The sequence below is a fragment of the Eulemur rufifrons genome, chromosome 29 (assembly GCF_041146395.1).
Source record: "Eulemur rufifrons isolate Redbay chromosome 29, OSU_ERuf_1, whole genome shotgun sequence".
NCBI classification, from domain to species: Eukaryota; Metazoa; Chordata; class Mammalia; order Primates; family Lemuridae; genus Eulemur; species Eulemur rufifrons.
The window spans coordinates 77,684,510-77,696,835 of NC_091011.1; the positions used below are offsets into that span (position 1 = coordinate 77,684,510).

The following is a 12,326-nucleotide window of genomic DNA, read 5'->3' on the forward strand; positions in this document are numbered from 1 at the left end:
TCCTCACACTCCAGGGCTCATGTTCTGCCTTCCTCCAGTGGTGCACCCCTGCACCCCTACATTCTTCTCTCTCTGCAATAGATAAATACAGGGAAAGAGCAAGGGAGAGTTGACATGGCAAAGGTATCTGAAAAGTTCCATCAATTCCCCTTTGCTTTGTGAATGTTAGATAGAACAAAGGACAACTATAATAATTATTTCTTGCCTTTCTCCCTCAATATTTAGTAGCCCAATTCCAGAATAAGTGACAGTGACAAATGTTTTAAAAGAAATCTATATGGCTTATCATTAAATGAGGAACTATTTTTTCCAAGAAAAAAAGTTGCTGGAATGCATCACAATACAATGCATATAGAAGATTCCCATTATGCCACAGCTAACTTAAGTTACAAATAAGCATTTATATTATTAGATCATTATTGTGCAAGAGACTCCATTTACTTATTCCGTAGGCATTTACTGAGAAGATATTATATGAAGGGCTCTATGTTATGAGACATATTCATTCAGATATACAACACACAGACACTGCTTACCTTCCACAAATATATAAAAGTTGACATTTAATGGTGACAGGAGGAGATAAAGGGGTAGGAGTGAGTAGAAGGATGAGTCTCAGATGATCCCCAGGTTTCTCACTTGACCTGCTAGATAGATGTTGCATTATGCATCCAGAGTGTGAAAGAAGAAAAGCTGGCTCACAATCTATTGGGTTTTTGCCATTTTGGGGTTTTATTTTCTTTTCTGCTTTGAAGGTGTCTTGTTTTGTTTCCTTCTGATACCCTGGTTGAAGCAGTGTGCTCTTTGGAGCTTGGCAGTGTCATAACCCTTGTCTGGTTATTTAGATTTTATGAGCCCAATTAAGGATGATAAAATATGTATTTAAGAGATTTTTGCCATCCTAGCAGCCCCTAACCATCCCTAAGGAATCTTTTCATGACTATTAAGTTAATCACATTTTAATTTTTTGTCTTTTCAGGACAATTATGTGAGTGTGTGTTGGTCTGTGGCGGTGCCTCAGTGTGCCTGCCCTTCCTTCATGCTACTCTTCTATAGGGAAGCAAAATGTAAATTTATGCCTTGATTTTGTAGAATTCAGCAGTAGGCACAAATGATGTTATTAAAATCTATCAGGAAAAACGATCCATCTTGATTTCAAAAACTGAAAAAAAAGTAACATCGGGATATTAAATGGTATTTTATCATTGAATGAAGACACACTCCGGAAAGCTGTCTGTCTTCATGACTCTGCTACAAGTGTCCCTTTATAACTTGATTTTACCCAAATGGTTTCCAAAACATCTGTCTAAGTTATTCAACTAATTTTACTTTTTATTCCCTCTTCTTATAATTTCTTAGAGACTCGTATGGTTAAATGAGTTCTCTGCTATAGACATTATTCTGGAAAGCAAAAATTAAATATAGACTGGAAGAAATTTTGCTCTCCCATGTCATAAATTCTGTGTGAATATTCGTAGTTCTCTTCTCTGCTTTCTCAGATCTGATCCCTCACCAGCTTCCCCTGCCCTTGAGCCAGCAGGCCCCTTGCTGATGCTGGCAGGCGTCAGGAAGCCACGGGCTGGGAGCCAGACTGAGCCTTATGAAGAAGGCTCAGGAAAGCAGACTGACATGGGTTCAATAATTTGCACAATGCCGGACACAGTGCTCAATAAGGATCTACTGAGTTAATGGATGTGTATGCTGCCTAGGTGTTGTACATGCTTCAAGTTCATAACGAGGGGCTAATTAGCTGACCATTATAAATGAAAATGGAGGCCTGACCAGCTCTTTGGTCCTCCAAAGTCAATAAAACTTATTTAATGCTTTCTTGTAGAAATACAAAAGTTTTATTTATTTTCTATATCTATGTCAATAATTTTAGCAATGTGAAAAAATAAACATTATCAAGCATTTCATGTATTAATTTGAATAATAAGAGATACTTGGACAGAGAACAGCAGGTAGAAAATTTTAAGGTGAAGTTTTAGGATAACACATGATTGTATTATATAAAGTATCTCATTAGCACAATCTTAGCTATTTATACGATAGTCCTTGATGGAGAGCTAATCTAAAGTTAACAGCTCCAAGACTACAATGTTCTGAAAATTCCTAGAGTTAGTGTTTCTTATTGATTTCTTCAGTCTATTCCACATTTAATCATATCATAAGTAAAACATAAATTCCAATTAACATATATTATGGTTTATCCTAAAATGTGCTTCTTAAACTGACTTTGATTTCAGAAAGCTCAGAAAGAAAAGGAAATTTTGCTAGTCACATACAATTACAATTCTAGAGGCATGGATATACCCTTTCCCATAAAAGTATGCATAACTTCCAGCTTTTCAAATGGTTATATAGCTCCCATAGTCTCAGCAGCCCAGGGCAACCTCCACCTTCTGGCATATTTGTGTGTTCATTTCCCCCTGAAATACTTATTGTCTCCATCACTGCTCCTTAGGGGACAGCTACAAATCTGCAACATTATTGTTCCGAGAGAAAATGACTATTTTTTGGATTACCTTAAAACAACCTATTTAAAAGAGTAACAAGTTTACTATATTTTGGCAGCAAGTTTGCTGAAATATATATTTTGTCCAAACGTGGTTGAAGGCCACATTGATGGAGGAAGGGATGAATACCCATACTAATGAGCTTGCCATCCCCCTTGTTCAGGACTTTTTCTCTTAATTTGCTGGGATTTTAAGTCATGTGGAACCTCCTTGGAACGTTATAGCCTAGGCAATGTAATCACCCCCAGGATGTTTGATTTTCTGGAAACTTCTAAGGATGGAGGATGGAACCATCTTTAAGGAGAATTTTCTCACATGCACATCAGGGCTGAAGCACTGTCATTATGAAAAGATAGCATTGGCCTCCCTTTTTTTAGTCTGGTTTATCTCTATCCCACTACCCAAACCATGGAATTCAGGGTTAACTTTAGTTTTCTGCTTTTCTGTACACAGAACTACAGACATCCAGTTTATCAAATACTCACTTTCAAATACAGATATTATTTACTTGCAGCGTCGTAAGTGAAAAAAGTTAATGGGAGATCAGTGATAAAGCAAGTCACTTCGGGAGGCTCTATTGATCTTCCCATTCCAAAAAATTATAAACTGATTTATATAATTGTCCATGGCTGTCTTCTTTTTCTATCACCACCATCTTCCACATATGGAAAGTAATAAGAATGGGGCTGAGAAGAAATAGTAAGATTGTTCAGACTGAAAAAAACCATTTCAGTTTCTTTTTGTTGTGATTGTCTTATTGTAAACTTTCCTTCCATGACTAAAATCATCATAATTATCAAGAAATGGCTTTTTCCCAGAGTTACATTAGAACAGAAAAGGAGGCATTTGTCATGCAGTGAATTATCTCTGGGACAGCTCACCCCTGTGAACTATGCCTGCCCTTTCTTCCTCTCTCTTTTAATTAACCTTTAGAAAAGAACAGTGATGTTAGTAGATAACAGAGCCAGTAAGAGAGACCCAGAAAGTGACGTGAGCTCTGTCGATCTTCAACTTTGCCAAAGAGGACACATTAAAGTGTTTTTCATGGAAAATCAGGCTTAGTCAACACATATTCAAAGCAATGTGACCTTGAGAGATATACACATTTCTAAATAAGAATAGCACAGGCTGAAGCATCTTGAGAGAATATAAATGAACCAAAAGGAAAGGAGGAAAAACATCCTAAAGGAAGAAGTTAAATTCCGGAAAAAAGTTATCAAGTGCATTTCCTGCCACTTACCTTTTCTGCTGACTGGGCTGTACCAAAAAAGATGGGAATGAAAGCTAACCAAATGATGCAGGTGGTATACATGGTAAATCCAATAGGTTTGGCTTCATTGAAAGTCTCTGGGACACCTCTCGTTTTAATGGCATAAACAGTACAAGTGACCATCAAGAGGATACTGTATCCAAGTGAACAAATGAGCGAGAGATCAGAAATGTCACACTTGAGCACTCCCCTGGCCTTCTCTGGATCTAGTGTCCGCTGTTCTCCATAGTCAATGATGATGTGTGGGGGATCCACAACAAACCAGACAAACACTCCAAGGAGCTGTACGGAGATGAGGCTGAAGGTGATCACCAGCTGGGATGCTGGACTAATAAACTTGGGTGCTGTGACCGATTTCTTCCCCTGCTCAAATATTCGGTGGATACGGTTTGTTTTGGTCAGAAGGGCTGCATAGCTGAAACACATGCCAAGTCCCAGGAAGATCCGTCGGAAGGAGCATATGATTGTATCTGGTGCTGCAATCATTAAAAAAGTGATTGCATAACAGAGAAAGATCCCTGTTAGGAGCACGTAACTAAGTTCACGTCCTGAAGCCCTAACAATAGGTGTGTCATTATAGCGGACAAAAGTCACAATCACAAAGGTGGTGGCAATGATTCCCAATATTGCAATGAACACAGGAACCATGGCCCAAGGAGAATGCCATTCCAATTTAATGATTGGGATAAGCTGGCAGCCTGTGCGGTTGATGTTTGGTCTCTGATCCAAAGGGCAAAGTTCACAGGAGAGCTCATCCACCTGATAGTTGTAACCTTCACAGCGCTCACAATGCCAGCAGCAAGGGACCCCTTTCACTGTCTTCTTCCTCTCGCCGGGCTTACAGGGCAGGCTGCAGACAGACGCCGGGTGAGTGTGTTCTCTGTTAGCCCACTGCATGTCTTCCACCTGTGGGTATAAAAAATTAATGAGCCTTCCATTTTTCCCCCATTTATAATATCCTAATCCTAGCCACAAGTTAGTAATAAATCACTGAATGGTGGCAGTACAAATACAGTTTACCATAATAACAGCCCAGTTTCTTTCCCTGTATTGACTTTGTAAGTGTTAAGTGATTGGCTCCAATGACTCATTCACATCATCAACTTGATGAGTGTCATTAGTTTCCATTTACCTCCTCAGTGCTGACCAGTCTGACATCTGGAGTAAGATTTATTGGCCCAAACAGTTTTAAAACTAAAAAAAATAAAATTAAAAAAATAAAAAGCCCCATAGAAAGATGTTTTAGAGCTAATCACAAGTATAAATGTCAGAATTCCTTTAACATTGGATTAGGATATAAACCTATATAAAAAATGATCCATATCTTTCTACCATACTGAGGGAAATTCAAATCATACTGTGTCAATTTTGAAAGGAAATGGAAAAATGAGTTAATTTAATTTCTGGCTCTCCTTGTGTTTATGGAGATAACTATATTAATATGTTTTGCCCTGTTTAGACTTGAAATAAGCTTTTTTCTCAGTCTTGCATTTCTATACTGTGAAAAACACTATGCTGAATAAAATAACTTGATGGCAATGTTTTCTATTGAACAAAAGCAGTTCTGTGATGATTTAAAGCAGTAAAATTAGTACAAATGAGAGTTTTGTTTTGTTTTTTTAACTGTGCTTAGTATTTGCCTCAGGACATTAAAGTTCCACCTTATGCTTTTGGGTTAAATCACAGAATACCTCCATTGAAATAAAAATAGTTTTTGAAGGGGATAGTGTCAATCATTGATCTCTTACCTTGAATTTGTTCTTCATATTAGATATACAGTAATTTTAGCAGAATGTTAATAGGACAAAACTGAACATTATGGATGATAGGAGACCACTTATTATTAAAAGCAACTACTATAAAAGGTAAACCCTATGAAGGGAGTTATTTGTTCACTGGTATGAAAACAAGCAGTGACTGACACACAATTTTCCCTCAACAAATATTTGTTGAATTCATGAGGGAGGAAGGATGGGAAAGGCAGCACAGCAGAGCCCTGAGGAATAAGGGCCAACTTAAAAGCACTGGGATTTGGAAACAGAACGTTGCTCGAACAATACAGAAAAGGGAGATGAAGGAATGCTTGTGGAAAATAACCATATTCCCAAGACCCAGGTTTACTAACAACCCAAAAGAATTACTCTGCTCTGAGCCTCAAAGATGGCCCCTGATAACCTCTCCTCCTAAAATTCATGCACTCATGGAGTCATGTAGTCCCCTCCGATATTGAATAGTGCTGATCTATATAAACAATAGTATACTCCAAGTGATTTTGAGACCAGGACATAAAAGACATTTGCCTTCTGCTTTGCTCACTCTTGGATCACTCACTCATGGAAGCACCAGTGTCATGAAAACTCTCAAACAACCCTGTGGTAAGGCACGGAAGCCTGCTGCCAATAGCCAGCACCAAGTTGCCATGCATGCAAGGAAACCAACTAGAAAGTAATCTCTGGCCCCAGTCAAGCCTTCAGATGACTGCAGCCCTGATTGACATCTTAACTACAACCTCATGAAAGACCCTGAGCCAGATCAACCCAGCTAAATTGCTTCTGAATTTCTGATCTACAGAAAATATATAAGATAATAAATGTTTCTTGTTCTAAGCTGCTAAATTTTGGAGTTATTTGTTCTGCAGCAATAGAAAACTAATGCAATTCAAATAAAGCTTACCTGTTCTGTGGTCACCGTCATTCTAACATCAATGTAGTAATCTACTGAGAAGGCTTACCCAGTGACAGCTACCAAACACCTTAAAAATGCCTCAAAGTGTGCAGTTTCAGCAATATTCCTTCATCACTTTTAAAGATGCCTTCTCTTTGGCAACCAGGTGGCTGAGATTGTTCTCATAAGCAATTATTTAAGAATGCTTTTCATTTTTGAATCTGGGGGGTATGGTTGAGGCCAGAGAATTGTGGTCCTCAAGCTCAATGCTTGAAGAGAACTGTCTAATCTCCACAAGGGGGAGTTGACACTTCATGTGTCTTTAATTTCAAACATCCTCCCTTAAGAAAGCAGATGCTACTTCATGTGTCATAAGGGCACTCAAGACTAGTAGATCCATCCTGTCAGCTCACCACAAAGAAAATATAATCTATCCTAACCCTGATAATTTTTATTAGGTTTTATTGACATAGAAAGATTATTTCATTTACTTATAAGATTGCAATATAAGAAAGAAAAAAAGTTAAATGGGAAGTATATAGTGGCTTTTCCCAAAAAATATTGAGGAGAAAATGAAATGCTCCACTGTGTGGCTGAAGTATTGATTGTATACCCTAATGGACTCTTATAAGATAATAAAATACTTTTTTGAAGGTTATGTTTCAAAGCTAATTATTGTAAAACCAAAATTGCATTTTGACTGGGACGTCTATAAGTTTATAATGTTACTATCCAACAGAAAATAAAGGCAGAAAAAAATATCATAAACATTAAATTTCAAGAAATCTTAAAAGTCAGCATCTCTAGCCACATATCTGATGCTTTAATTCTCAATATGTTTTATTTTCCAGAAGGAAATAAGATGTATTAACAAAGAAATATACCTATACTGGGTATGTCTCATTACAAAGGATAAATATTTATCATTATAAGCTAAATATAAAATTTCTCTTGATAAATATGTATTGAATCAATACAAAATGTTTTTCATAAATTAAAAATAAAGTTATAAAATTATGGAAAATACCACAGCTTTTTTAATAGCTGTAGATTTTCTGTAAGTAAAAAAACAATATATTTAAGAAATATATGTGATTTTTTTATTATAATGGAGATTAACACATTAACTGCCATGTGAGTTGTATTTAACCCACGCTAGTTTTGAGCCCACGGCCTTGTGAAGCATATGTAATTCACACATCTCTTTACTTTAGGAGCCACATGAACTATTTTTCAAGTTGCATATAACTCACGCACAGAAAACAATAAAAAATAACAAATTTTTCATTAAATTAGAAAGGATGGTTTTGTTTTCGAAGTTTTTATTCTATTTTTATAATAAAACACCATGGCCACAAGGAAAATTTTTTTTTTCTAGTGTGGCAGTCCATGTATTAACTATGTTTTAGTGAACATGTTAAATATATCAATACATGATAAGTATACATGACTTCATTTTCCTCAAGGACTCTATTTATGTATAACTATATGGTGCACTGATATCATTGTTAAAGTCTGAAAACCAACCAATATCCATCTCAAGGAAGGACAAACGAACAATGTTTGAATAAGGATCTTACAAATACATTAACATTTGAGACCAATACTTATTTTACTTAGTTGCTAAATAATAATTTAGAACTATACTACTTGAAAACAAATTAAACTGCCTAATTTCCACAACTATGTTACAAAGTATCAACAAAGATCATTCAACTCTTTTGTATTGCTATATTAAGCGATAAAGTGGGGATGGTTAATGGGCATAAAAATACAGTTAGAATGAACAATATTTGATAGCACAATAAAGTGACTATAATCAACAATGTTAGGTTATACTTTTAAATAACTGAAAGAGTAGAATTGGAATATTCCTAAGACAAAGAAATGATAAATGCCTGAGGTGATGGATACCCCATTACCCTGATTTGATTAATTCACATTGTATGCCCGTATCAAAACATCACATGTACCCTATAAATCTATACAACTATTATATACCCATAATAATTAAAATAAAAAATGTTTAAAAATTATATCATTTTTTATAATGAGTATAAAGAGAAGCTTTATTTAATTATTTTTGAAATATGTCTTCCTCACCCTTGGTATTATTCTGATATTACGATGTTTTGTGTCTAAAATATGTAGTCTAACAAACAGATGATAGTTATATAGATAGAGCTTCCAGGGACAAAATGATAGTCCATTCCTGTCTTGACAATGTTTACCAATAGTGATCCATTCAGTAGGTTTCAATCCAGTGCGTTCCATAAAACGTAAAGTATCTGCTGGTTTCTACTGTCAAATCCTGTTGTTACTGCAGACAAGTACACCAACAATCACAAAAACAAAAGTTTCTGGGTAAATGTACTTTCATTTTTTAATCTTTAATCTTTCTGAAACAGTCAACCTAGCATAATGTTTCATAAACTCTTTAAAGAGAACATCATTTTTATAGAATAATTTTCTTCTGTGTAGTTTAGTAACTCCTGAAAACAGGATTACAAAAAAGTTGCACAATTAAAAACCTCATTAATAATTAATAATCAATAATTTATAGCACTCTTTATAAAACTCTCAATTTAATACCTCTATTACAGTGTTTTTGCCAAGATATTATGTGTTTTTCTTTTTTTTTTTTTTTTTTTTTGTTGAGACAGAGTCTCACTTTGTTGCCCAGGCTAGAGTGAGTGCCGTGGCATCAGCTTAGCTCACAGCAACCTCAAACTCCTGGGCTCAAGTGATCCTACTGCCTCAGCCTCCCGAGTAGCTGGGACTACAGGCATGCGCCACCATGCCCGGCTAATTTTTTCTATATAGATTTTTTTAGGTGTCCATATAATGTCTTTCTATTTTTAGTAGAGACGGGGTCTCGCTCAGGCTGGTCTCGAACTCCTGACCTTGAGCGATCCACCCGCCTCGGCCTCCCAGAGTGCTAGGATTACAGGCGTGAGCCACCGCGCCCGGCCGTGTGTTTTTCTTCATTAATGTAATTGCCATATATAGTGTGTGGGAAAATGTTAAATATAATACAGATAATTGATATCTAGTCATACAATTCTTAATTCTTTTTATCTTGCTATATAAATAAGTATTATATTAATAATTATTTTGGTGACTAGTTTGACACCTAGTATGCAAAACTCAACTCTTCATCTGACTTATGTAATGGAAGATTGCATATGAAACATTTCTAGTGACATCAAACATCAAAGATTATTTTTAGATCTTTATTCATTAAATTCCATATAATCAATAGGCTTAAAAATACACTCAATCTGCATGTATATTGAAAATTTCAAAACGTGGTGTCACATTTAGCATATCACATGATTGACATACATATGAATGAGTACATGTTGTACACTTAATTTGATAATACGACACCAAATTATAGATATATATTATACGTATTATATACATATATTTCTTAATATTTAAATATTTCCTTTTAATCATGCACAGCTTTAAATTACCACAGAGAAGACAATGTTTTCCTCTTCTTCAAAGTGGTAAAGTGTCCTTTGAAAATCAAATATACTTGAGATATCTCCAGATTGAAGTTCTGGTTTTTTGTGATGCTTCAGATCTACATAATCTTTAAAAGAAGCATTTTAAGATGTAATGCCTCTATTTTAAGGCATTTTAAAATGAAATTAATAAAAACAATTTCATTTACAGTAGCACTGAAAAATAAAGTACTTAGAAATACACTTAGCAAAAGAGCACAAGATTTATTCAGTCAGTAAAAACTATGAAACCTCATAAAAAAATTAAAAACGATTTAAATAAATGAAAAGAGATCCTATGCTTATGTGTCAAAGACTTACTATTGCTAAAATGGTAATATTCTCCAAGTGGATCTGCATACAGTTGCAACACATCCATACCAAAATTCCAGCTGGCTTTTCTGCAGAAATTGAGAAGATGATTCTAAAATTCACATGGAAATATGAGGGATGCATAATAGAAAAATAATTTTAAAAGTGAAGAACAAAGGTGGAATACTCACATTTTCTGATTTGAAAACTTACTTTACAAAATGTAATAATCATGATATCATACTAGCATAATGATAGACAAATTAATGGAATGTAATTGAGGGTTCAGAAGTAAATCCTTACATGTATAGTCAATTGATTTTTGACAGGGATACTAAAAAAATTAAATGGAGAAAGAATAGTCTTTTCAACAAGTGGTGCCAAAACAACTTGATATTCATATGCAAAATAATGAAGTTAGACCCCTACCTCACACTATATATAAAAATTAAAACAGGCCGGGCGCGGTAGCTCACGCCTGTAATCCTAGCACTCTGGGAGGCCAAGGAGGGTGGATCGCTCGAGGTCAGGAGTTCGAGACCAGCCTGAGCAAGAGCGAGACCCCATCTCTACTAAAAATAGAAAGATATTATACGGACAACTAAAAATCTATATAGAAAAAATTAGCCGGGCATAGTGGCACATGCCTGTAGTCCCAGCTACTCGGGAGGCTGAGGCGGTAGGATCGCTTAAGCCGAGGAGTCTGAGGTTGCTGTGAGCTAAGCTGATGCCACGGTACTCACTCTAGCCTGGGCAACAAAGTGAGACTCTGTCTCAACCAAAAAAAAAAAAAAAAAAAAAAAAAAGCAAAAGCAAAAAAAAGAAAAATTAAATCAAAATAGATCAAAGACTTAATGTAATTGCTAAAACTGAAAAAAAAAAAAAAACCTCCTCTTACAAAAAAAGAGGAGTAACTCTTTGTGACCTTGGGTTAGGCAGTGGTTTTATAGATAAGACACCAAAAGTGGAAGCAACAAAAAGAAAAATAAATTGGACTTCATCAACATTAAATACTTTTGTACTTCAACAGACACCATCAAGATTGTTAAAAGATAACCTACAGGATGAGCAAAAATACTTTCAAATCATATATTTGATAAAGGATTTGTAGCCAGAATATATACATATTTAAAACTCTTAGAATTCAACAGTTAAAAGACACATAACCCAATTTAAAATGACCTGAATTGAATGAATTTAATAAACAGACATCTCTTCAAAGATATACAAATGGCCAATAATACATGAAAGTATACCAAATATTATTAGGGAAATACAAATCCACAGCACCCACTAGGATGATTATAATAAAAAAATAAAGAAAATAATAAGTGTTGAAGATGTGAAAAAATTGGGACCTTTTGAATTTCTGGTGGCAATGTAAAATGCTACAGTAGCTTTGAAAAACAGTTGGCAATTCCTTGAAAAGTTAACCATAGAGTTGCCGCATGACCTAGCAATTCCACTCCTTGTGGAATTTCAGGCATAAGAGGAAGATTCCCAGAACCAAGAGCTACTTGAAATTATAGCACTCTCATCACTAAATACCTTAACAGTGCTAAGGGATCCTGTTACGGGCTGAATTGTGCCTCCACCAAATTAATGTGTTGAAGTCCTATCCCTAAGTATCTCAGAATGTCACTGTATTTGGCGATAGGGTTTCTAAAGAGGTAATTAAGGTTGAATAAGGTCACTAGGGTGGGCTATTATCCAATATGAATGATGTCTTTATAAGAAAAGGAAATTAGGACATAGTTATAGAGGGAAGACCATATGAAGACACAGGGAGAAAAAGACGACTCTGCCAACACCATAATCTTGGACTTCTAAGCCTCCAGTACTGAAAGTAAATAAATTCTTGTTTAAGCCACCATAGACTCTAAAGGGTAGGCATTCTTGTTGATAAAGTATAGATATAAGATAGCTCATTTATCAACTAATAAACAAGGCTTTGTACTAGGGGATGCTCATACAGAAAAAAATAAGATAGTTTCTTCCCTCATACAGTCACAGTCCTTGGGACAGAAAGATAATTAACCAAAGCTGATAATA

The 12,326-nt window shown here is 35.4% G+C and overlaps 1 protein-coding gene across 6 annotated transcripts in view; it reads right to left on the bottom strand.

The window, feature by feature from the left end:
* Positions 1-12,326, bottom strand: part of GRM8 (glutamate metabotropic receptor 8) — a 696,364-nt gene that overhangs the window by 68,406 nt on the left and 615,632 nt on the right. For all 6 annotated transcript variants that reach the window (XM_069461398.1, XM_069461395.1, XM_069461397.1 and 3 more), the window contains one exon: positions 3,757-4,692. In XM_069461398.1, coding sequence (XP_069317499.1) covers positions 3,757-4,692 — 936 coding nt within the window. The remainder of the gene's footprint in view (positions 1-3,756; positions 4,693-12,326) is intronic.